The sequence below is a fragment of the Anser cygnoides genome, chromosome 4 (assembly GCF_040182565.1).
Source record: "Anser cygnoides isolate HZ-2024a breed goose chromosome 4, Taihu_goose_T2T_genome, whole genome shotgun sequence".
Classification (NCBI taxonomy): Eukaryota; Metazoa; Chordata; class Aves; order Anseriformes; family Anatidae; genus Anser; species Anser cygnoides.
Window position 1 is genome coordinate 6,167,011 of NC_089876.1, and position 21,476 is coordinate 6,188,486.

General features: G+C 40.3%; 1 protein-coding gene across 1 annotated transcript in view; it reads right to left on the reverse strand.

Moving 5' to 3' along the window:
* Positions 1 to 21,476, reverse strand: part of KDM3A (lysine demethylase 3A) — a 30,847-nt gene that overhangs the window by 7,015 nt on the left and 2,356 nt on the right. The window contains exons 2-16 of the mRNA XM_013177845.3: positions 20,647 to 20,802; positions 18,337 to 18,447; positions 16,647 to 16,749; positions 15,662 to 15,786; positions 15,282 to 15,354; positions 15,108 to 15,196; positions 12,726 to 12,877; positions 10,775 to 11,346; positions 9,414 to 9,615; positions 6,829 to 7,043; positions 3,349 to 3,501; positions 3,135 to 3,230; positions 2,671 to 2,798; positions 991 to 1,177; positions 384 to 553 (exon numbers count right to left, since the gene is read on the reverse strand). Of these exons, the coding sequence (XP_013033299.3) occupies positions 384 to 553; positions 991 to 1,177; positions 2,671 to 2,798; positions 3,135 to 3,230; positions 3,349 to 3,501; positions 6,829 to 7,043; positions 9,414 to 9,615; positions 10,775 to 11,346; positions 12,726 to 12,877; positions 15,108 to 15,196; positions 15,282 to 15,354; positions 15,662 to 15,786; positions 16,647 to 16,749; positions 18,337 to 18,447; positions 20,647 to 20,802 (2,532 nt within the window). The remainder of the gene's footprint in view (positions 1 to 383; positions 554 to 990; positions 1,178 to 2,670; positions 2,799 to 3,134; positions 3,231 to 3,348; positions 3,502 to 6,828; positions 7,044 to 9,413; positions 9,616 to 10,774; positions 11,347 to 12,725; positions 12,878 to 15,107; positions 15,197 to 15,281; positions 15,355 to 15,661; positions 15,787 to 16,646; positions 16,750 to 18,336; positions 18,448 to 20,646; positions 20,803 to 21,476) is intronic.

The following is a 21,476-nucleotide window of genomic DNA, read 5'->3' on the forward strand; positions in this document are numbered from 1 at the left end:
TATCTGAAGCAAACCAGTCTGCAAGCCAAGTACAAGGAAGACAGTTACCCACCACAAAAAGTTTTTAGCTCCATCTCTAAGTTCCTTGATGGTTCTCTTTGAGATTACTGAGTGGACACACCAATTAATGCAGCTGCCTGACATTATCCCGAGTAAATTTGTCAGCTTTCTCACTTAGTTCTTAACTCTCGTCAAGCAAGACTTCCTGATAGCAGCATTAACTAACTGGAACACTGCAGCAGACACTCAATGAAGTCCTTTTTCCCAAATTAAGAAAAAAATTACCTACTGTGACAAACATCTATGATAGTTGATCACAGACTTAGAACAGTAACCTAAGCCTGGTGTCAACTCAAGCCACTAAAGCAAAAAAAATCATATACCTTTCCTCCAGAAGAATTCAGGAGATTCCGCAAGAAACCTGTGTTGTTGTTGCTTACAGGTGTTAATATTGCACTGTTGAATGTCTGCAGGGCTGCAGTAGGCTTGGCTAAACTAGGGAGTGTCTGAAGAGGCTTATTTTCATTCTTTGAAACAGGTACGAGGAGTTTTTCTGCAATGAAGAAAAGAAAGAAACATCTGAAAATGAAGCAAGGATTAATCCTCTGAACCACAACAAATTCTGTGATAAAAATTCAAAGCATGTATTTGTTATTTTATTTTTTTTTAAAGGAGGTTTAAGGAGATGAGATGCTCACATATACATATACGTATGTACATATATACACACACATCATCTCTCAATACACTCTGATGAATTATTCCTTTTGCTAAACTTCCTTAAAGATCTCAAAATTTTAAAATGATTATTTTAAAATAAACACCTACTCAAACTGAATTTGGAAAACACAAGCATCATTGGGATGTTAATCCAGTTTTCATTCCAGCAGGCAGACTTTATCGTTCTCAACATGACATACTGCTGCACCTTACCTATGTTTTCCTAACAAATAGGCAGAAAGGGTTTACTTTTATCAGTTCTGCACAAACCTTTGTTTTCTTTATTCACGTTTCCACTTGTTAGATTTGATAGCCAACTCAACGAAGGAGAAGTATTCACTGAAGCAGTTTGTTTACTTCCAACCGTCGATTTTACAGGAGGATCATGTGTAGTGACTTGTGGGCTCAGGACTAAGCTGGTATGCTGAAGGCTGGTCCTCTCTCCAGGTACCAAGTTCTGAAAAAAAAAAACCAAAGTGAGAACTCGATTAAATAAAAACACTACTCAAAAAGGGGTAAACCAAGCAATGACAACTCCTATTTTGTTGTTTTACAATAAATAAGTCAATAAAATAAAAGGGTTTGGCCCTCCATTAAGTAATCCGATCTCCACAAGAGGTCAGCATCGCATCTTCGTATGGGCGAGAGATGAAGATCCAGAAGAAACTGGCCTCCGAACTTGAAGAGCAGATGGAGTCCATCGCTCCTCAAGATAAATAAAGATAACTGAGTTTCCCAGATGCATTTTCTGGGACTACTTTGGGAACTAGATACAATTTTAATAGCTGCTCTCTCACAATGCTAGTAAAAGCTGATGTTCAGACCAGGGCTAAGCTGGAGGTCTACTTCACTACATTAAACGTGTATGTAGAGCTTCTAATTTTTTCTTAGGAAAGCAGCAAAAATCCACTTACCTACCAGGTCTAAAACACAGCTGTACATGAACGAGTGCAACTCTGCCCTGGCCACCAAAACACAAGCACAGGACCCACTGTGTATCTCCTAGGTGGCTGAGTTATCTATTTGTTTGGAACTTCAACATTGCCAGGCTAACCACAACTAGTGCTTTAGCCTGGGATTTCTGGCTAAATTTCTCTTCTCTGCTCAAAGACATCCAATCAAGAAATTATTCTTCACCTGCATCTACTTATTGCTACATTTATTTCACCTTTTAATGACTGCTGATAGTCGGTAAGAATTTCAAATATGGCATAATATAAAATGCCTCAAACTGTAATAAGCTTATCCCCACACAACCCGTGCAACAACGTAAAACAAATATTTGCCTCATTTTACAGAAAGGGATGTACAGAGAAATTTCAGTGCTGCTGTTTGTTCAGGGTCACATGGGAAATCTTGAGAACCAGAAGACCGGGGCTAGGTCAGTCATATGCTAGCTTTTAACTACATAACCAACTTTCTTGCTTTTAACACTTCACAATGTTCCTCACCTCTCCTGTGGATTACTACCAACACCAAAATCAAGGTCAGCCTGCTTCTCGGACTCAGGATACCATATTTATTCTCAAAATAAAGTTATAAGCATACAGAAAAATGAAATTACATAATTTAAAGGACTTAGCTTTCTTGCAACTCTTTGCAAAATTAAGTAATTCATTTGTGCGTATTTTGGAAAACCCTGGGTTGCCCAAAGCCCCATGCAGTCTGGCCTTGAACATTTCCAGGGATGGGGCGTCCACAGCTTCCCTGGGCAGCCTGTGCCAGTGCCTCACCACCCTCTGAGTACAGAATTTCCTCCTTATAGCTAAATCTAAACCTACCCTGTTCTAGTTCAAAGCCACGGAACAAAAACCTACATGGTGAGGTTAGCAGCAGCGGTCAGGACTGGCATATCTGTGGCAAGCCAATTACCACTGACTTCGGATATGGGTAGACTGAGGCAAACCTAGGGATTATTTCAGCAATATAGAAAACAGACAGTAGCAATACCTGTTTTGAATCCTCCTTTAGAGATGGCTTTGATAGTGCCTTGAATTGCTTATTTGCACAGGGACAATTTGCCTTTATTCCCCATTTCGTTCTTACAGAGTGGACAATATCACCAACATCATAGAGTGCTGAAGGAAAAGAGTAATTAATGAAGCTCACATTTAATTAGAACATTCAGCATTCAGTAACATTTTCAAAGTTGTCTAACTGCATGGTACATGCAATAGTACAGGAAACACTTCATCTTTACAAAGAAGTCACAAAACTTCATGTGTAAAGGTCAAAGACAATGGAATCGTACACAAGCAGTTCCAGGTTATGAAGTGAAACCTTTTGACAATAGGTACCAAGCTTTAACTACGTTTATATATCAAAAAAGTTGCTTATTGCAATATCAACAACATACAAAAGACAGCAGAAGCCAACAACCTTCTTTTCCCCTCCCAATCAAGTATTTTAAATACCTTTTCCAGGAATTATTTGTGTAGGCATTAGATTCTCTGGCTCATGTACCTGCCCCTTCACACATTTAAACCAGGAGAAAGTATCTGAGTCATCATCTGTAAAACAGAACCATGAGGTAGTTTTATTAGTATGCCTTTCATCTTCCTCTGGAAAGCTACAGCTTTTCTTACCCACCTCCTCCCCTTTGTGTAACCTAGCGATATGCATTCTCACCTTCATGTAAGCTTTTTTTCTTCATCCTGTAACAATCGACGCACACACCAAAGCCACACTTGGAGCAGACCCAGTGAAGGTTGAAGATTGTGGTGTCGCACACGTCACACATTTCTCGAACTCCACGAACTGCACGCTTCCAGGCTACCTGTTCTGTGGTAATCGACAGGTTAGGCAAAGCATTAGTTTAAACAAAGCCAAAGTTTGAATGCTAAATGTAGCAACATTAAAATACTTTGCTGATACAAGAAAGACTCGGTCTTGTTCTCTATCGGAATTCCAAAACAAATCCTTTGCAGTCACAGATTCGGAAAAAGCACGCCCAGAACAGTCTGACTAATCAAGACCATTTTGCTTTTTCCTTCGCAGCGCCCAACTACACCTATTACTCCCGACATGCTTTTGCTCGTGTTAACATGAAAATTGTTTACACTCTCCTAATGGGAAATTCCACAGCTGTCCTAAAAAAAGAAACCTAAGCTGCTACTAGCAAGCTAGGCTTAATGTCTAGCTTGTCACAGTCAGCTTGGACTTGTCCCTCTACTCTGCAGTAGAGAGAGCGTGTCATTCTCTCACTTTTAGTAAGTTTTCTACATGTTATGGTGTGTATCAGACCTTCTCAGAACAGCTACCTGCCCAGTTGTTCTCTCAGTTGTGCAATTGACCGTTCTGTTTAGGTTTATCACATACCCAAAATAATTCATCTTTTCTCGCTCCATGTCCCTTCAATTCCCACAAAAAATCCCAAATGATGACAGTGTCTTCCAGAACACTGCGGGCCCTCCCAGGGCTGCGTTATGTACATACTATTTATGCCTGTACTACATTTCGTCATGCAGACAGCTAGAAAACTAGACTAGACAAGAAACATCTTCTGCCTCCTGTCTCCTCCACACTTGTAACTTCTGAAACTTTTCTACCACGTTTCTTAATGTTACGAGCAAGCTATGACAGAACACCTCCTGAAGTCTGAAGTACGCTTTACAAAAAAAAGCAAAGAACACAAACACGCCAGGATTTAAGACATCTGTTCCTTTTCCTCTGCATATTACTCATTAACTATGTATGGAATGAAAGTAGAATAGTTCGGCACAAGTTGCTCTTAATGGGAGGTAAAAGTTGTTTGACTACTTGCTTCAAGATTCTTCTATAAACCCGAGGCCTGTCACCAGTTCCTTTCTTCTTCACCTCTTAAAAACTGTGTTACATTTACCATTTTCTATGCCAATCCTTCAATTCCCCAAACAGAGGATGAAGGTTTTTTTTTTTTTTTTTTTTTTTGCTATTTTACATATAATTTGACATTTCAGTTTCCTGACTTTGTCCTTTTACACTCCTCCCGTTCTTTCATTTCCTCCCTGTCATCTCACCCTGCCTTCTCTTTCTGTACGCCCCCTTTTTGCACTAGGTTGCCAAAGAGCTCTGTGACCTAACCAAGCCGTTCTTTCTACACTCAGTCTCCCACTACACAGCAATAATTGCACGGGTGCTTTTCCTGCTAAAGGAACTCTTTAAGGAAACTCTCTCAAATCATTTTCTCTCTCACGATTGTCTTGAGGCTCTACATACCTACCACCCCTGCCTGAAGGGCTGCTTTGCCCTATCCTCTCTATTGCTACATGACCTCAAATTCTTTCTTCACAGTCACTCTTACTCAAGCTGCCTCATACCTGGGTCCAGAAGCCTGTTTTCGAGAACCTTTTCCACCAGTGAACAGCAGCTCTTTTTAGAATTTGAGATTGATTACCTGCAATCAGCAGCAAATTCTGCAGCACCTGGCACAAGACAGAGGATGAACAATTCTATCTATGCCTTAAAAGCAGTAGCTCAGAGTCAACCCTTCTCTCTAACCACTAAGAAATACTGCAGAATACAAAAATATCCAAGAAAAAAGGACACCCCCCTCCAATGTAGTATCTGATCAAAAAGACTTCTACATTTTGGAAGAGGCCAGTTTGTCAGAGCCAGAATTTCTAAGAGGTATCACTTCAACTGAACTCTGCCAAGAGAAGTTTACCATAGCTTCAAATAAGGGTGGCAACTTTTTCTGATGCCAGCTGAGTGAGCAATCATACACTTGTCTTTGAGCAGCAAAAAGTTAGACACTAAACTTTCCTTCCTGCCCAGGGCATTAAAAGTCTCCTCTGTTTTCATGAAATTGAATTCCCTTACACGCACCAGCCAGGGCTATAAACAAGCAAAGAAGAAATCAAAACATTTTGCTCCTTTGAAATCAACTCCAGAACTGACATGCTGACATGTTTATTTTGTTGTTTTTTTTTCTTTTTTTTAAGCAGAGTGTATTTGTTGTTTGTATGCTAACAGATGCATTACCTGCTACTAAAAATACACACATACACCCTTTGTTTCATGATTTCCCCCCCCAAGATTTCATCCCTCCAAAGCTGTTTTGGTATTCTAGTCTGTATCTGTCACCCTAGCTATTGACACACCAACTCCAAAGGCCTGAAAGCATTCCAGTTCAAGTGAAGAGCAGAGCTTTCAGGTTCCAAGTAGCCCAGGGCAGGACCCCACAACAAGCATTTCTGAAATGTTTGAAGTCTTTCCTTCCCCTTTTGAAGGTATTAATACATATTTAATACAGTTCATTTTTTTTTTCTTCTATTCCAAACCTTGGAGTGACTGGTAAAACGACGTGACGTTTACGTAATGTCTACGCCACCCAGCATGCAGAAGAGGTCGACAGTTTTCTAAGCCGTATTGCTTCTGTCATGTGGTTATAACAATAACTAAAACCAAACAACACACACTCATAAGTTTAAGAGCCATTCTACTCTGAGGAGTGACTGTTAGCTCTCATTTGCTACAGAGGGATTCTGATGTGACCAAAGAGCTCTGTAATACACTGTGAGGTTAGCCCTGTCTGCGCCGATGGAGCTCTAGAAGCAGCTGCCCCACCAATAACATCTCTGGCCTGTCCTCAGTAGGGCTGGATTCACAGCTGCTTCAAACAGACCTACTGGAAACTGGTACTCCGCTTTTAGATGGAGGAGAAAGCTTTTTTTTTTTTTTATTTTACTGACTTGACAGGCAACGTTAGCTCCATAATGCACAAACAACAAAAAAGGAGCAAAACAACCTACCAGAATCTGTGCACTCAACAGGAAAGCTTTATTTTACTTGCATGCTAAAAATAGACGGTTGTCAGCTGCCTGCTGCTCTAGCTTTTTTTTTTTTTTTTAAACACTTCATTTCATAACAGCACTACACTTTCTCTGTAACATGAAAACAGAGTATTTCTGACAGAGAAGGGTAGAACTATGGTTTCCCCCCATCATGAGCAAAGAGCTGATAAAACTAGTCCATGCTAGATCCGAGCCTTCCTCTGAGAACAGAGGGCAACACTCGAGTCTTAAATGGCGTTACCAAATGCTTGCAATGCATTTTCACACAGGTCAAAACTTGAAGTTTCACGTAAAGTTATTAAGTTAGAGATATTTTAACACAAATGGCTCTTACTGTGTGGTTCGATCGTAGACATAACTTCCTTTTCAGATATTACTAGCTGACAGAAGTGGTCTCCGATGTTGGCTAGGATGTACTTCGCTGTGTCGAGATCCAGACCCACAACGTTTTTTGATAAAGGCAGCCACAAGCTAATAGCCTCAGGGTCATATTTGTTCGGAGTTAAGAAGCCTTCCTCACGCAGTAACCCATGCTTATTGAACTGCAACCTGTAGAAAGAGGGGGTACGGGGAAAGAGAAAAAACCCATTACTTCAAATATTTCATTACTTCACATTCATTCCAATGAGTCAATGTCTATACTGTAAATGTGTACACCGTATGTCGAGTTGAACACTTAATGATAGCAAAAGACATGAATAAATATACTTGTCATAAGTGCTAGACATGCTTAATATACTGCTCATTTAATGAAAAGGAAAAGGAGACTCATAACAGTTTCTGTAGTAAGGTAGGCTTCCTAAAGACTTTGTTTAATCACCCCAAATTATCAGGTTTAACATCATTTTAAAAATTGTGCTTGCTCTAAGTATCATATCCAGAGGAAACAATGGTAAGAGATTCATCTAGAACCAGGTACAACTCATAAATTAGAACACAAGTGTTACTTAAAAATACTATATATTTAAGTAACCATAGGTTTTGAAGTAGCTGCCAAAAAGGTTCGAAGAACCCATCTCTTTTCTACAGCAAAGTTTGAAGATATATTCTCCAGTGATTCTGACAGGCAGAAAGAATGAGATCTGCAGTTGTTAGTAGGTTATTAAATAAAAAAAGTGATCTAGAGTTATGCTTATGTTTTCAGGAACCTTTTTATTAAGTGCTATAGGGAAGTTGACTTCTGATGACAACACCTGCTCACTGTATCACTGTGAGTGGCTAGAAAACATGCTGGTAACTGATATTACATAGAACAGCAGTTTTCAGACTCTGCAGATTTCATATTCAATAAACACGGATTGTTCCATTGGCTTTGCCTTCCAAACTGAAGGATTCAGCTGCAGTCCAAGTTTGAATCTTCTATGCTGAGAAGATGAACTAACATGGCCCTGTTGTTACACACGTTTGAGCATTTCAACTGATGTCACAGTTATCCCAAGATTTACTACAGTAAATCTCTACCTGAGGATAAATCACAGATTAGTAATGCATCTTCATGTTTTTTAAGCTTTTAGCTACATGTCCTGTTGTTTGGGTGTTGAAGAAGAGAGAAAGAAACCTCAAGAAACAAACAAAATGAAAACGAACATTTTCTCGCCAATAAATTGTCTGTAACCTTTCCACTTCCAAGTTTTTCTCTTCAAAAGCTCTTCAGGCACATAGCTTTTTTCTTCTACCTAGAGACCCCCAAAAGAAACCCATTCCTCTGAAAATCAGAAGTAAAGCTAAGGATTTGTAAGCTTTCTGTCTCCCTTGGGGTAGCTGGTATTTGTTTTTCTTCTCTTATATAAGAAGCGTTACTTTTTCCCTACATAACACAGCCCATATCTCAAAACTTAAATGGGTTGGGGGAAAATAAGTAGAAGCACGCAACATCTGGACTTGAGATCAAACAGTTCATGGAAAAAATTTACACAACTTGAAAACAAAGGAAAGGACACGTTAAAAACAGCCAAACACAACAGTTTGACAACATCCACCCTGGGCTTACAAATGTGCTTCAAATAACAGCTTAAAACCCTTTTTGAAAGGGTTCCTTATGGTGGCTTAAGAACTAAAGAGAGAAAACAACCAGGGGCCTTGACTGTTCAGCTCAAAAAAAATAAAAATAAAAATCAGGCTCATAGGGGAGGATCTGAAGCTGCAGATCAGGTTTGGAGAAAGCGAACAGCACTCAGCAGTCACCGGGTTTTCCTCAAAGTTGCCTTGCTTCCCCTCCCTACGTACTCCTTGAAACCCAGTAAGCACGCTGATTAAACGTTTTTATAGCAAGCCTAAAGAAACAAACTCCCGAGCATAAAGTGGAAAAAAGAACGGAGCAACACAACATTAAGCCAGGGCTTTGCCCATCACTGTTCTATTGTTCTGGGCTGAAAGGCCACGGTCACTTACTGTAACTCTTCCCCAGCTGTAAATGTGCCTAACATTTCACGTGTCCCACTGCTGAACTCTGGGAGACACGCATGGAGTCTAACCTCTCGATAGCACCTCCAATACTACCAAGCCGAAGCACTCAAACTAAACTCCAGTTATCCCACTGGCATTCAGCCCAGAACAGCAAAACAAACAGCTCAAGCTCCTGCCAAAATATTTTCTATTCAAATGAAGTTGTTGTAAGTTTTCTAAGTGCTAGAAAAACACACGCAACCTCTCCTTGGTTAGGTGTCCTGGCCCTACAGCTTAACGGCTACACGCTGACAGCCAGCAGTTTTAAAACAGAGCCCTAAACGGGAACATGTCAACCACAAAGCTGTTCTTCACCTGGCCCAGAAAAAGAAGATCCATGTTACAGCTAACAGTGAGCACTCAACAGCCCTCCTTTCAGAGGAAAAACAAGGCGACAGATGCCCAACTCCTACAAGTGACTTGTTGTTCACGTTTAAATAATACCAAGACCTATACAGGGAATATTTCTCTTACCTTCTAAAGTGAAAGAATCGACAGAAGACAGTGGACTCTCTCTGATCTTTGTTCTTTCGGTAACTGTCCAAACGGCATTCCCTGCATTTATGCAGGTGAGGTGCGATATTATTGCAGGAGCCATCCTGCACAAACGCCTCTCCGCTCTGCTGCAGCTTCTTCACTTTAGAAGCATCTGCTAAAATTGACTTGCGAACAATGACTGTGGGGAAGAGCAGTGAAAATTACACAACCTTTACTAATTAGTTCATCATATAAAGGTACAAGCGAAGGTCTTCTCATGAAGCAGACCTATGTCAACCTTTCCTATACATGTCACATAACACTGAAACAAAGTAATCGTAAAATATTTGCTGTCTGTGGAAACTTTCTCAAGGTGGAGACCCATTTAGTCAAGTCATACAGCCTGGGGACCCAACCTTAACAGCCCCATTCACCCCTCACAGAAAACTATTTTGAAAGAGCAGCTGCTTGCAACAAAACTGCTTCTTCCACTATCAGGGCTTGAGTACCTGAGCACGGAATAGACTTCAGAAGTACCGAGGACAGAAGTACAACCCATCCATTTTGCAGCCCTCAAGGTGCAATGGATTTCAGCATCTCACCATAAGAGACGCCAAACATCTCCCTTCCTCCCACACTGCAGGTGAGACCCAGCGGTGACTGCTTGGCTGGCTGCCCACCCACGGCAGTTAAGGAACAGCACGTGGTAACGCAAGACCAAGCAACATGAGACTGGAAAGGAGGAGGTGGGCGTGCAGGGAGATTCCCAGAAGCCACGGCGATCAGCCGCACCATCTGATGCACAGCACAGACACATTTAAGGAGCTGGACTCCTGGTGAGAGCTACAGCAATTCCCATTCTGCCACTTGTGGAGTTCAGCAAGTGGAACCAGGCCACAAATAACACAAAGTGGCCTTTTTTTTTTATTTTTCTTCTTGACAAGTTATTAAAGGAAAGTCCCTTCTGAACAAAGCTGTGTTGAGAACATCCACTTCTCATTGCATTTACAAAATGTAGGGCCACAGCTAAAAAAGCAGTCTCATTACACCATCAGCTTCTGCATCCCAAACAGAACTGTGTTCCTGTAACCTGTTTTGCCATTCTGTTCTTGGAGATATTTTATAAAAAAACTTTATTTCTAGGAATTATTAGTCCTTTTTTCCTTTTTCAGGAAAAAACATTTCTGTTTTATTGCATTCACCTTGTAAAAGAACCCACAAATGACTCAAATACCAGATCACTCACTCGCTCAGTCTAAATTACTGTTTTTGTGTACGTTACAAAGGACATACTTGTTTTTGTGTGACTTCATACGACAAGGAATTTCAAATGACAGGAAGTTTTAAAAAATACTTGCCGTTATCCTGGACCTTGGCACTTCCAGTCCAGAAGTTTTCAGTTTCACTTCTCTCAAAAAGAGCCTCATTTGAATTTCTCCTAATAAAGCATTCCATGTCTGTGTGTTCATCAATCTTGTTTCCTTTTTGGCTGTTCTGGCTGTTACAGTTGCTTTGCGATTTAACTCCAGACTCAGGAAAAGAGAGAAGATGAGCATCGGAGGTTGAGGGCCTACAATCTAAAGTCCTCTGCAGTTCAACAGTGCTATTGACTCTTGGTATTGCTATGGGAGAGTTAAGGTGTTGCAACTGTTTTGCAGAAATGCATTCTTTTGGAAAGTTTGTTGTGGGCTTCATTAGAGGTTCGTTTACGTTTTTCAAGCTGGTTTCTTTTCCGTTAGCTGAATCAGTCAAAGATGAAGATCTTGAGGTTGTCAAAGAGGTATATTTACCATTCTGATCATTAGGATTTTGCGTTTGTTCTTTAGATATATACGTCACTTTTGGAAAGGCTATCAATTCGTCCTTCAATGGTTTAACTCCAGCGTTAAGACAAGAAGGATGAGTTTCTGGTAAGCTCCGTCTACATGTGCTGAAACATAACATGAAATACTTAGAGAAGTAGGTGTCAAATGAACCACAGCATCAGCTCTTCAAATCCAGTCAAGTTTAGATCTTGAAAGAAGAAATTTAATCATATACTTTTAATTCTGACATTCGAAGACGTAAAACTGTATGAAGTTCAATAGATTTGGGCCTGATTTTTATTATTATTTTTAAAAGCTGAAACCAAATGATAGAACTGTACAAGCACAGATGCACACACGTTTAGCTACTGCAGCTACTCCACTACCTTCTGACAGCTACAACTACTTTCATTTTCTCCATGTAACTGTATAACCAAATGCATTTCACTTGCATGCCTGTATTAGAAGGCTCCGATACTCAAGAAACTTCAGCAGGGACTGTGCTTCTGGCTGACACTACAAGACAGTAAAACTGCTCCCCCACAAAAAGAGCAGATGAAAAGTCACGTTTTCTGCAAGCCAACACCACTTCTTGTAAAGGAAACCCAAATTTTGTGTATCAGCTATCACACTGTTTGTACTATATACATTAATCTTTGTGACAGAACCGGGGGTAAAGGCACAACATTCTAACCTTCAAATTCTGCTTTTGGAAAGGAGCTGTGGTTTACACTCAGGAAAGAACAGTTACACGCTACAGTACAGTTCCCACACTTGCTCTAGTCAGAAAGTTGAATAAAGCACAGCTTTCGTTTCAGACCCCAACTGCCTTTCCTCCTGTCACAGCTGCTGTAGTAATTTGTATTTCAGAAACACCGATCTGATCGGAAAATGCTTTGACCATGAGTCTTAGAGTTAGTTTTATCACAGAAATGCAGCATCAGCTCCAATTTGCACAAGGAAAGTTTCGAGTGGTAAACTCAGTACTGGAAGGTTTTAAGCCCCATTGGATATCTTCTGGGCTCCAACAGATAACAAATAAGTTTAGAGCCAACATAAATACCTGTTGAACAGAGAAGTAATTGAGGGCCTGTACTTAATCTGCAAGTGGCTAGCCTATAAGACACCTGCTTGAAGGTGTCCTGTTTAGTTTTTCTTGGGAAGGCAGGTGGGGGACATGTCTGACAAAAAGTAGACACCAGACTCCTGTACTTCCCATCGGTCTGTGGATGGGTACAGTGACACAGGAACACCAGCTTGCAACACTGAAGGGCAACTACCTCAAGGACTTAAGGACAACCCCCCCCCCCAACACATACACAGACACATGGCACAAGCAAGAAAGTTACTTTAAAAGTGCAATTAAATCTATCACTTTTCTATGCCAATGTTACAGAAGACTTGAGTTACTACAGTTCCTTAAAAATTACTTCTGGGTTTACTCTAAGAACCTGAATTATTTTTGGAGGAGAAAAGTCCATGGAAGTGTAAACTGATTCCTTACCCCTGAGGAGTTTCTGCACCAAGATTGGGAGGAGAGTTAGCTGGCAGGGGCAAGCCTTGATGCCTTTGGTCTTTATTAGCAGGAGTACATCCTAGCAATGCTTCACCAAACACTGTTGGTACTGACTGCACATGTCCCTGACTCTGAGAAACCTGTAAGATTTTAACAGTTATAAATACTTAAAACACACACACACACAAAAAAATACTGCTTTACAGGGTTAAGCTTAAAAAGAAAAGTACATTAATGATTGTTTAAAAGCTTGAAGACCATTCCTCACTCCATCCAAAACACAGAAAGACCTTTTAAACCTTATAGCTTCTAAGAAACATTGTTCCTGTTAATTTGTTCCCTCCTCCTCCCAGTTATCATCATAGACTTCAGGTGGTACACGTAACATTAAGGTGGAAAGGAAGATAGAAAGCTCTGCTCTTCCTCGTTACCATTGGTGCAATGATCTTTCAAAGCTGGTTGCAGTAATCAAAATTCAGAAATAGCTTTCAGAGCTCTTCTGAAAATCCCAGAGGAAATTAAAACTGTGAAGTTAGAGTTTACCAAAAATCTATACGTGAACTTCCCTGCAGTGAGCAAGTCTTTGTACCAGGATTCTACGGTGTTAAGTGAAGAGATCTTGTGCTGATTAAGTAACCAGCTTTATAAAGCTATGCTTCGTTTAGGAATACAACAGGCCTATCGAATTAGCAAGAGTCCTTAGAAACAGTTGTTTTCCATGAGACTCCCTCCTCAGCTCTCAAACCCATAGCCCACTCCCACATGCTCAACTTACTGCTGGAAGTTACACTAGGCTCATTAACATCAACTCTAAAATATTTCCTTTCTGCTTTGTACAACACAGCTGTCAGACATCAAGGCAAGCTCTCAGAAAAACCCTGGAGTTTATTAACTCCACATTACAAGTCAGAGTACTATCACACAGTGAGTTTAAAAAACAAGTTACAGCTTCAGCTTACCAATCCAATACATTCACTCCACCAAAATCAAAGAAAGAGAGCTTATTTTCCTTATCCAAGTACACTCACTTGCAACTATTTGCTCAAAATGCTTACAAGGCATTTCCCGAAGAGTAAAAAAGTGATGAAAGATCCAGTCCTTAGAAGGAAGGCAGACCAGAAAAGCAGAACTAAATAAACAGCAGCACCGCTTTAAGGAAAAGCGAGCCATGAATTCAGATCATGGTAACTCTGCTGTAGTACATTTGGAATATGAAATAAAGACTGGCTTTGTATGCATTGAGCGCGTGGCTCAATGGCTGGATATGCAGAAAGCTCAAGAATGGCAAATTGAGTGCCTGAAAGACACTAAAGGTACTCAGGCATGAGCTATAGCAACAACATAAGCAGAGTATGATTGCAGTGCGCGAGCTACTTCATGCTGATTTGTGGCACAAACACTCTTCCACCTCAGTAAATACAAGACGGATCACTCTTGTCATTGAGGAATCTTATCTCGTACTTGCTACCTCCCTGCTAAGCTGTTGAAGATTTCTAATAATGATATCCAGGCATTAACTAAATCTACATATTGACTCAGCACAGGATTGACCGCACAGAAGCCAATAATCAAAATACGAAACAAAAACACAAATAAAAACCTCCGCTTCTACCACCACTGAAGAGCTTCCACAAGGCTAGCCCCACCTACAATGCGATTTTTGAAGCACCAGGGCAAAAGTATAGGGTAAGTCTGAAGTACTGTTCTTTAGTCAAGCCAGTATGTTTCATTTACATTTCTATACTGAAGTTACTCAGGTCTTCTCTTGGCCTTTCAGAGAGCTTTCTTACAGAATCATCTAGGTTGGAAGAGACCTCCAAGATCACCTAGTCCAACCTCTGAAGGTTAGGACAGATACCTCCCAGCTCACTCACAAAATAAAATAATAAATATTGACACACAGGTACCCATATTCCCTTTTTGTACTGACACAACACTCTTCCAGACCATTGTCTGCGTAGCTTGAATCCTCAAAGCACGCAAGTGTCGCTAGAGTTTTGGGGCTTACCTACAAAACTAAATAGTTAAAGAATGAATGCAAAAAGCAAAGGCTGCGCACCTGAGAACTGCCTTGTGTTTAATTGCACTACAGAATACGTGACTAGGCAAGCCGATACCTGAGCACAAGGAGGAGGCAAAAAATTCAGAAAAAGAAAACCTGAACGTCAAGGTTTAGTAGCTTTCTCTCTGATTACTGCAAGGCGAGATGTTTTTACCCATGCCTAGACAAGTTTCAGTGAACACAACATATCCTCCCAGGGATTAGGTTCATTATTCCACTTCTATACCTAATCCTTATTTAAGGCCATTCTGAGAAATGGCATGACTCAGTTATATAACACAGACACATGCAACACAGTAAGACATTACCTCGAGAGAAGATTTTGTGTGTTTAGCATCAACACTTCCACTATTCTCTGTGGATTTCCTTTTCACGCCCCCGATTTTTTTAGATTTATCTGCAATGGCAAGTCATCAAGATTAGTCCATTTTAGCACAAGTTTCCAACTTGGTATCTGAAGTACAAACATTAACAGCTCTTACCACATCTCCCATTATTGTCATATATGATTTCGACGTGAATCAACTCTGGATCAAGAGTTTTTAAAGCTGGAATCTTGGAAAGGAACAAAAAACACAGGAGTCAGATGTGAAAGTTACAGTTTGAATGTATTTATCTTAGGTGTTATGGTATAGGCTATGCTTAGATACTTGACATTTGTTAGTTGACAGTTCTACCAGCAGCGTGAAGTAATACAGAAACACTTTGGGGTAGCAGATCGCACTGCACCACATTGATCCCTGCTTTCTCCTAGCTTAAAACACAAAGGACAGAATTACAACTGGTGCTGGTGGGGGTACAAATAGAAGATCCCAGCTGTTCCCCCCGCTCCATCTGTAAACCCACCTCAGCCAGTTCTTACCTCCTCACAGTTGACTTCTAGAGTTCGCGTAGCTGGATTACCATTCACAACAACTGCTGTGAACCACTGGGTAGATGGATCCAGGCTATAAATTCTAATTTTTGAACCAATGATATTTTTTCCACCTTAAAAATTGAAAAAAAAAAATGCTTAAGAAAAAGGGTGCACGAAGACCATCACGTTATCCAGATATCAACATGAATTTGCCAACAGTACTGGATGCAAGATGAGTACGTAAAACAAACGGAGAACCTTGAGACAACTTCCGCATAGCTGAGAGAGTAAAATAAAAGCATGATAAAACTATGTTCCAGCTATCTGCTTCTCTCAAATAGTTCAATTAAGCTTCCTGGCTGTTCCGACATGCAGCAGGAGCCAGGCCGACCTCCAAATTTCAGGCAGTAAGACAGATCAATGGACAGGGAAGCAGAGATTCTCTGATTAGATGGGGAATTTTCCCCTCTTTACAGTATTGGAAATGACAACTAAGCCGTAATATTTTCCTTTCCACAAAAGCAAGATGTTTCTCGCATAAGCAAACACGACTAACAAAGACACTTGTATGTATCAGTAAGCAAGAATTTGAGGCCAGCAAATCTAAAGACAACAATTTCAATTTGACTAATTAGCAGCCTCTGTGTAAAGCTTTGAAAGTTTAAAGAAATCACTACTTGAAAACAGCAAGTAACTCCCAGTAATTTCAGAGGGAATTGCTCCACATTTGATCTCTTTCGCAAGTGTCAGGACACCTATACATGCCTAAATTATGCACCAACTCTTACAACAGAAAGACTTAACATTGAATTCTCCATAATTCCTCACATTTTCCATTCATTGCTGCAAAAGCAGAACCAGTATTTTTTCTTCTACAAAAAAGCTTTCATTCCTAGAACAGACTGTTATAATTTATACCATCAGCGCAAAGATTTCCCTTTTGATTTCGGTATTTAGTGACGAAGTTTTTTGCTACAGAGCATGCTCATACCTTGTACCAAGCGTGTTTCATCTAAGTGTTTCTTCACCAAAGCCTGAATTTCCTCATTAACATTTTGATCGTCCTTAAGATGAAGCCTGGAACTGTCCACATCCTATTTAGAAGCAAAGTACAGAAGTTGGTATTAAGGATAAAGCTTTTGATTAACAAAAAGGCGTGAGTATTTAGAAACAAGACAGCAGCAATTCATACAAGTCCAACAAGTTTCTCATTGTTCCTTCAGTTCCCAGGATATCATATTTATTAAAGCAGACATCACTTCCTTACCACTAACCTGGAACAACGATCAACAAGCCAGCCTGGAGGGAGCTCTCCAGATCCACTTTAATATTGCTCTAACAAACAAACAATCTAGCTTGGTTTTACTACATCGCTAATGAGAACTAAGTTTAACCAAACTATGTTTTAATTTAGGATTAGGTTCTTAGAACCAGCGGATACACATTTTATAGTAGTCCCAAACAGTTGTAAATGCAGACACTTCGAGTTTTATGTTTCTATTTATGTTATGGCAATAGCGCCTGGATCCAGTGCAAGGCAAGACACCATTATACATTATAAAACGTTCATATGAATGAAAACAGAGGCAGCTACATTTAAATTGTTCATAATTGTTTAGCACCATGTATTTACATCCCCTCCTTCTATTTTTTTTTTAAACTAAAATAAGCTCCTCAACAACATTTAAAATTCCTAAATCGGAAGTTGAGAGTGAGTTTTTAACAATGGCTCAGAGTACCAGTAAAAAAAAGATTACTTTTTTTTTTTTTTTAAATATCCAAAGCACTGCTCTGGTATTTGTAAGAAGCAGAAGGCTCGACAGCCAGCAGTGAAAGAACTGTTATTCAAGATGCCAGAAAATTAGCTTTCTCCATTGCAATATTGAGATGAGGCTTCCATATAAAGAAATCTTTACTTGCTTTTTGAGCCAACGCAGGCAAGCTGACAATCTGCAACTCGCATTTAGTTTTAAGACGGTTTTTTGTCAGTTCCTCAGAAAAAGTGGTCTACTTGCTGACTGGTAACAAGTTAAAGTAGTAGAACATTAATGGTGGCACTACTAGCGGGCTCTACGTGGGACATCTACTACTAATTTCACTCAGGGTTTCATGGGTCTTTTCTAGAAAGGTTGAATCCTTTCCCAGCAGCAGATCCTATTCCTCGTAATGCCTGACCAGTCAGTCACGCAGGGCAATTGTTTCAGCCTGCCTCTGCCTAATTTTCACTAACAAATTTTCCTCCTGGTGCTCAACAAAGGCATTATAATTCAACCACCTCATTTACATCCTGCCCACTTCCACAATGGTTTCAGATTAGAAGTCATGTGTTTCCATTGAGTAGCAAGATTTATTCCAGACATCTCTGCGATTCTTTTCACAGCAATGGCAGTCATGGTCACAAAAGGGAAACATTCCAGATTATCCCCTGCCAACAACATGCTGCAACTGCTGCCACCTGAGCTGAATCTCCCTCCTGCTACACTCCCTCATCCAGCTGCCTTACGTGTGTCCTGGACACACACATCACACCCAGACTGATATTTACGAGTTGTGGCAATACACACCTACTCCAAGTTTTTACCCGTCTAAAGCCTTGCATTTAGAATACATTAACTTCAGATATCTTAAATACCAAGACGAGAAGATTTACATTTCACGTTTATGATGCCATACAAAGTTACCTGGATGGGTGTCAAAAGGTCTTTAGAAAGAAAAACACATCTCTCTTCGCCCAGGTAGCGCACCGAAACCATTGATCCCAAACCAGCTTTGTCCACTAAGGATTTGTAAGTCTAGAAAAGTGATAAGCATTTTCTTAGAAGCAGAGTAAGATCTCACCATGTCTCACGTTCGTTTTAATTAAAATAATTTTAGCTTTGCATCTGTTACCCTGTTAAGGTCTCCCATCTACATGTGACTCTTGAAACAAAGTAAGTGTCTAATAAACTTTCTCATACAAGCCTAATAAAGACGTTACTGGGTTATACTTGAAATTCATTTCATTTATTAGAAAGAGTAAAGAATTGACTTTAGGTGGCTGTCATTAACAATCATTACCAGCTCATCCCAACATGAATAATTTACTAGCATGAGGAGTTCCAACTGGGGACATGTTCATGAAAACCCCTCCTCATGGTAGGGCAGGGAGATATCTAGCAAAGCACTGCAGGGCTGCTGCAGGGCTTGCAGGTAAGTTCACAAAGCTCACGCACCACTGATAACACAGCAAACCCTTAGTTTAGGCACGTATGACGACTTAGAGAGCCTCAGAGTTATACTGCTCCAGTCCAACGATGTTGTCTTCAGGTAAACCGAAGGCTTTAAGAGCAGCCACGAAACAAAGACTTCCTTAAGAAGCTTCTGAACTCATCTTAATATGCGCAAGATTAAATTTTGTCTAGCCCTTCAGCTAACAGACCTGAGTGGGTACATATGTGGAGCCTGGAACGTCACAAGCAGCAAGAATAACTCCTCTATATGCATCTTTTTATGCCCCATTTAAAAAGAAGAGAAAAAAAAATCATTCTGATAGAGTATGTGTGTGGGTTTCTGAAGGACTGGTCATGCAAAGAAAGATTTTCTTCCCCTTTGCTGCTTTAACTTGAGTTACAACAGCACTAGGAAAGGGGCAGTATCACTGTAAGAACAAAAGCAGTCGCTCCAGGAGCTACTGGGCATTACAAGTTTTGCAAAGCCATTCTATTTGTCAGCAACATACTCTCCTATACACTCAAATCAATTGCTGTAATCAAAATTTAAATAAATAAATCCCCATGTGCCTTTTGTGACCTTTCTTTCATCCCTTCACTGGTAGGAAAGGGGGGAAAAACATCCTTGCCAAGGTAAGTTCCAACATCGTGCTTTACTTTATCCTACCTCACTCCTACAACGAGCCACCTAACAGGTACACTGCATGAACTGACCCCTTAAACACAGCAGGGAAGGAAACCTCGTGCATAAAATGGAGGTGAGAACTGTTCAGATGCACGTAAAGAGACAACAGCTACGTTGAAATAAGCAGGATTTCAGAACATCGTATCGGCAAGATCTAGTAGCAGATATACTGATATTACTGCAAGGGGAAGGAAATAAAGTTAAGGACTCCTCTCTCCACTTCTTCTCCCACCCTGTTTAGCTCTATATCTGACCAGTATATCTGTTTAGATCAGCTTTGCTTAAGACAAACCTCAGCTAAAACACAGCAATATGAACTACCCTGTGCACATTATACCCAGCAAAGTTAAGAGTATTAAACATGGCCTACACCTTCATCATAATTAAAGTACGGCAAATTTACATCTTTGTTTATTTCACAACTACCCCAGGAGTAGCAACATCCAAAGCAGTCAAGTAAAACTATACTGCCTGAATATATTTGCAAAGACAAATCCTCTGTTCACCTCCGCTGGCTGATCTGCACTGCCAGCCATGCATGGCACTTGCAGGAAGCTTAGATTTCTGGCTTGGGAACTGTAGCTCAGGTTTTTATATGCACAAAAACTAGATCGCGCAAGTGATCCGTGGCAGACAGCCATCACGTCAGAGTCATTCAAATTATTTTTGTCTCAGATCATGAATTACTGAAGAATTAGCAGTACTTGAGGCAAAGTACAAAGAACCTAAGATAAAAGTACAGGCTATCCTTAGAAACCTTAGAATTTGTTCTTTTTCTCTCTATTCTTAACCATAATGTCATGAAACAAGAAACAGAAGGAATCAACATGGTACAGAACAGTAGCTTGGGAAGAAAGCAGTGTCATAAAAACACATCCCTGCATCTCTAGGCACAACATAGTGACTCTGAACACCGACAAGCTCTGTCTAGCTCTCGCTGTACCAAGAGTTTTTACCCTCCCTTCACTTTACACATGCGGGTGCACAACACGAGCAAAGCTGTACTTGAGAAGCCCCCACTCGTAGCGAGCAGAAAGCCCTGTGCTTAGAAGATGGCCATGCAGAGCCCAAGCGAGTCAGGCCAACCGTGTACTTGCCATCGCAGGCCACTGGATAGGCGTTATAGAACTGCCTTGAGTTTTTCTTTCGGCCAGCACCAGCTTCTGCTCCACCAGGAATGCTTTCATCTTATGGCAGTAGACCTCTATCCATCTTCTTTTTTCCCATGACTCATCATCAAATTCCACGCAAATCTACAAAAGGAGGAGAAGTAAATAACTTAATATTCCATCACATACAAGATGAACATGATAAACGACAATTTCTTCTAAAAAATTAATTAGAAACATAACGAAAATAAGAATATTGCCCTTCTGTCATACAATTAAGCGATCACTAAAGCATATTGGACTGACTTAGTATTTTATAAGTGTAGTTAAGGTTAACTGGCTCGTCAACATTACTGTCACATAAAACATTCCCATTCCTATTTAACTCGATGACCTTCCCATCTCAAAAAGCCCTCTATTGATCAAGGCCAGTTAACTGGGTTAGTTGGCCCACCAGTGTTTACAGTCAGGGGAAAAAAGCAAACAAGCAAAAACAACCTTTAAAGGACCACGCGGTACAGTAGCACATGCATTTTCCACTAAATTGAGGCTGTCTGATGACTTGTTTTTCCAGAAATATTTTCAGAATAAGAGTCCCAAAGAATAACTTCAGTTATTTTATTGGAAGCCCAAGTGAGAGTAAGCCAGTAAAGGAGGTGAAATTATATAGCGTGGTCACTTCCTGCCTGCTTTTAATTGGTATTCGTCTCTACAAATCTCTGAAGCACGTACACAAACTTTTCAAGAGGAAAGCAGTTGTCACTGTGTGATGAAAACATGTTTTCTCGGCCAATTTCTTTGAGGTGGCATTGCCATTC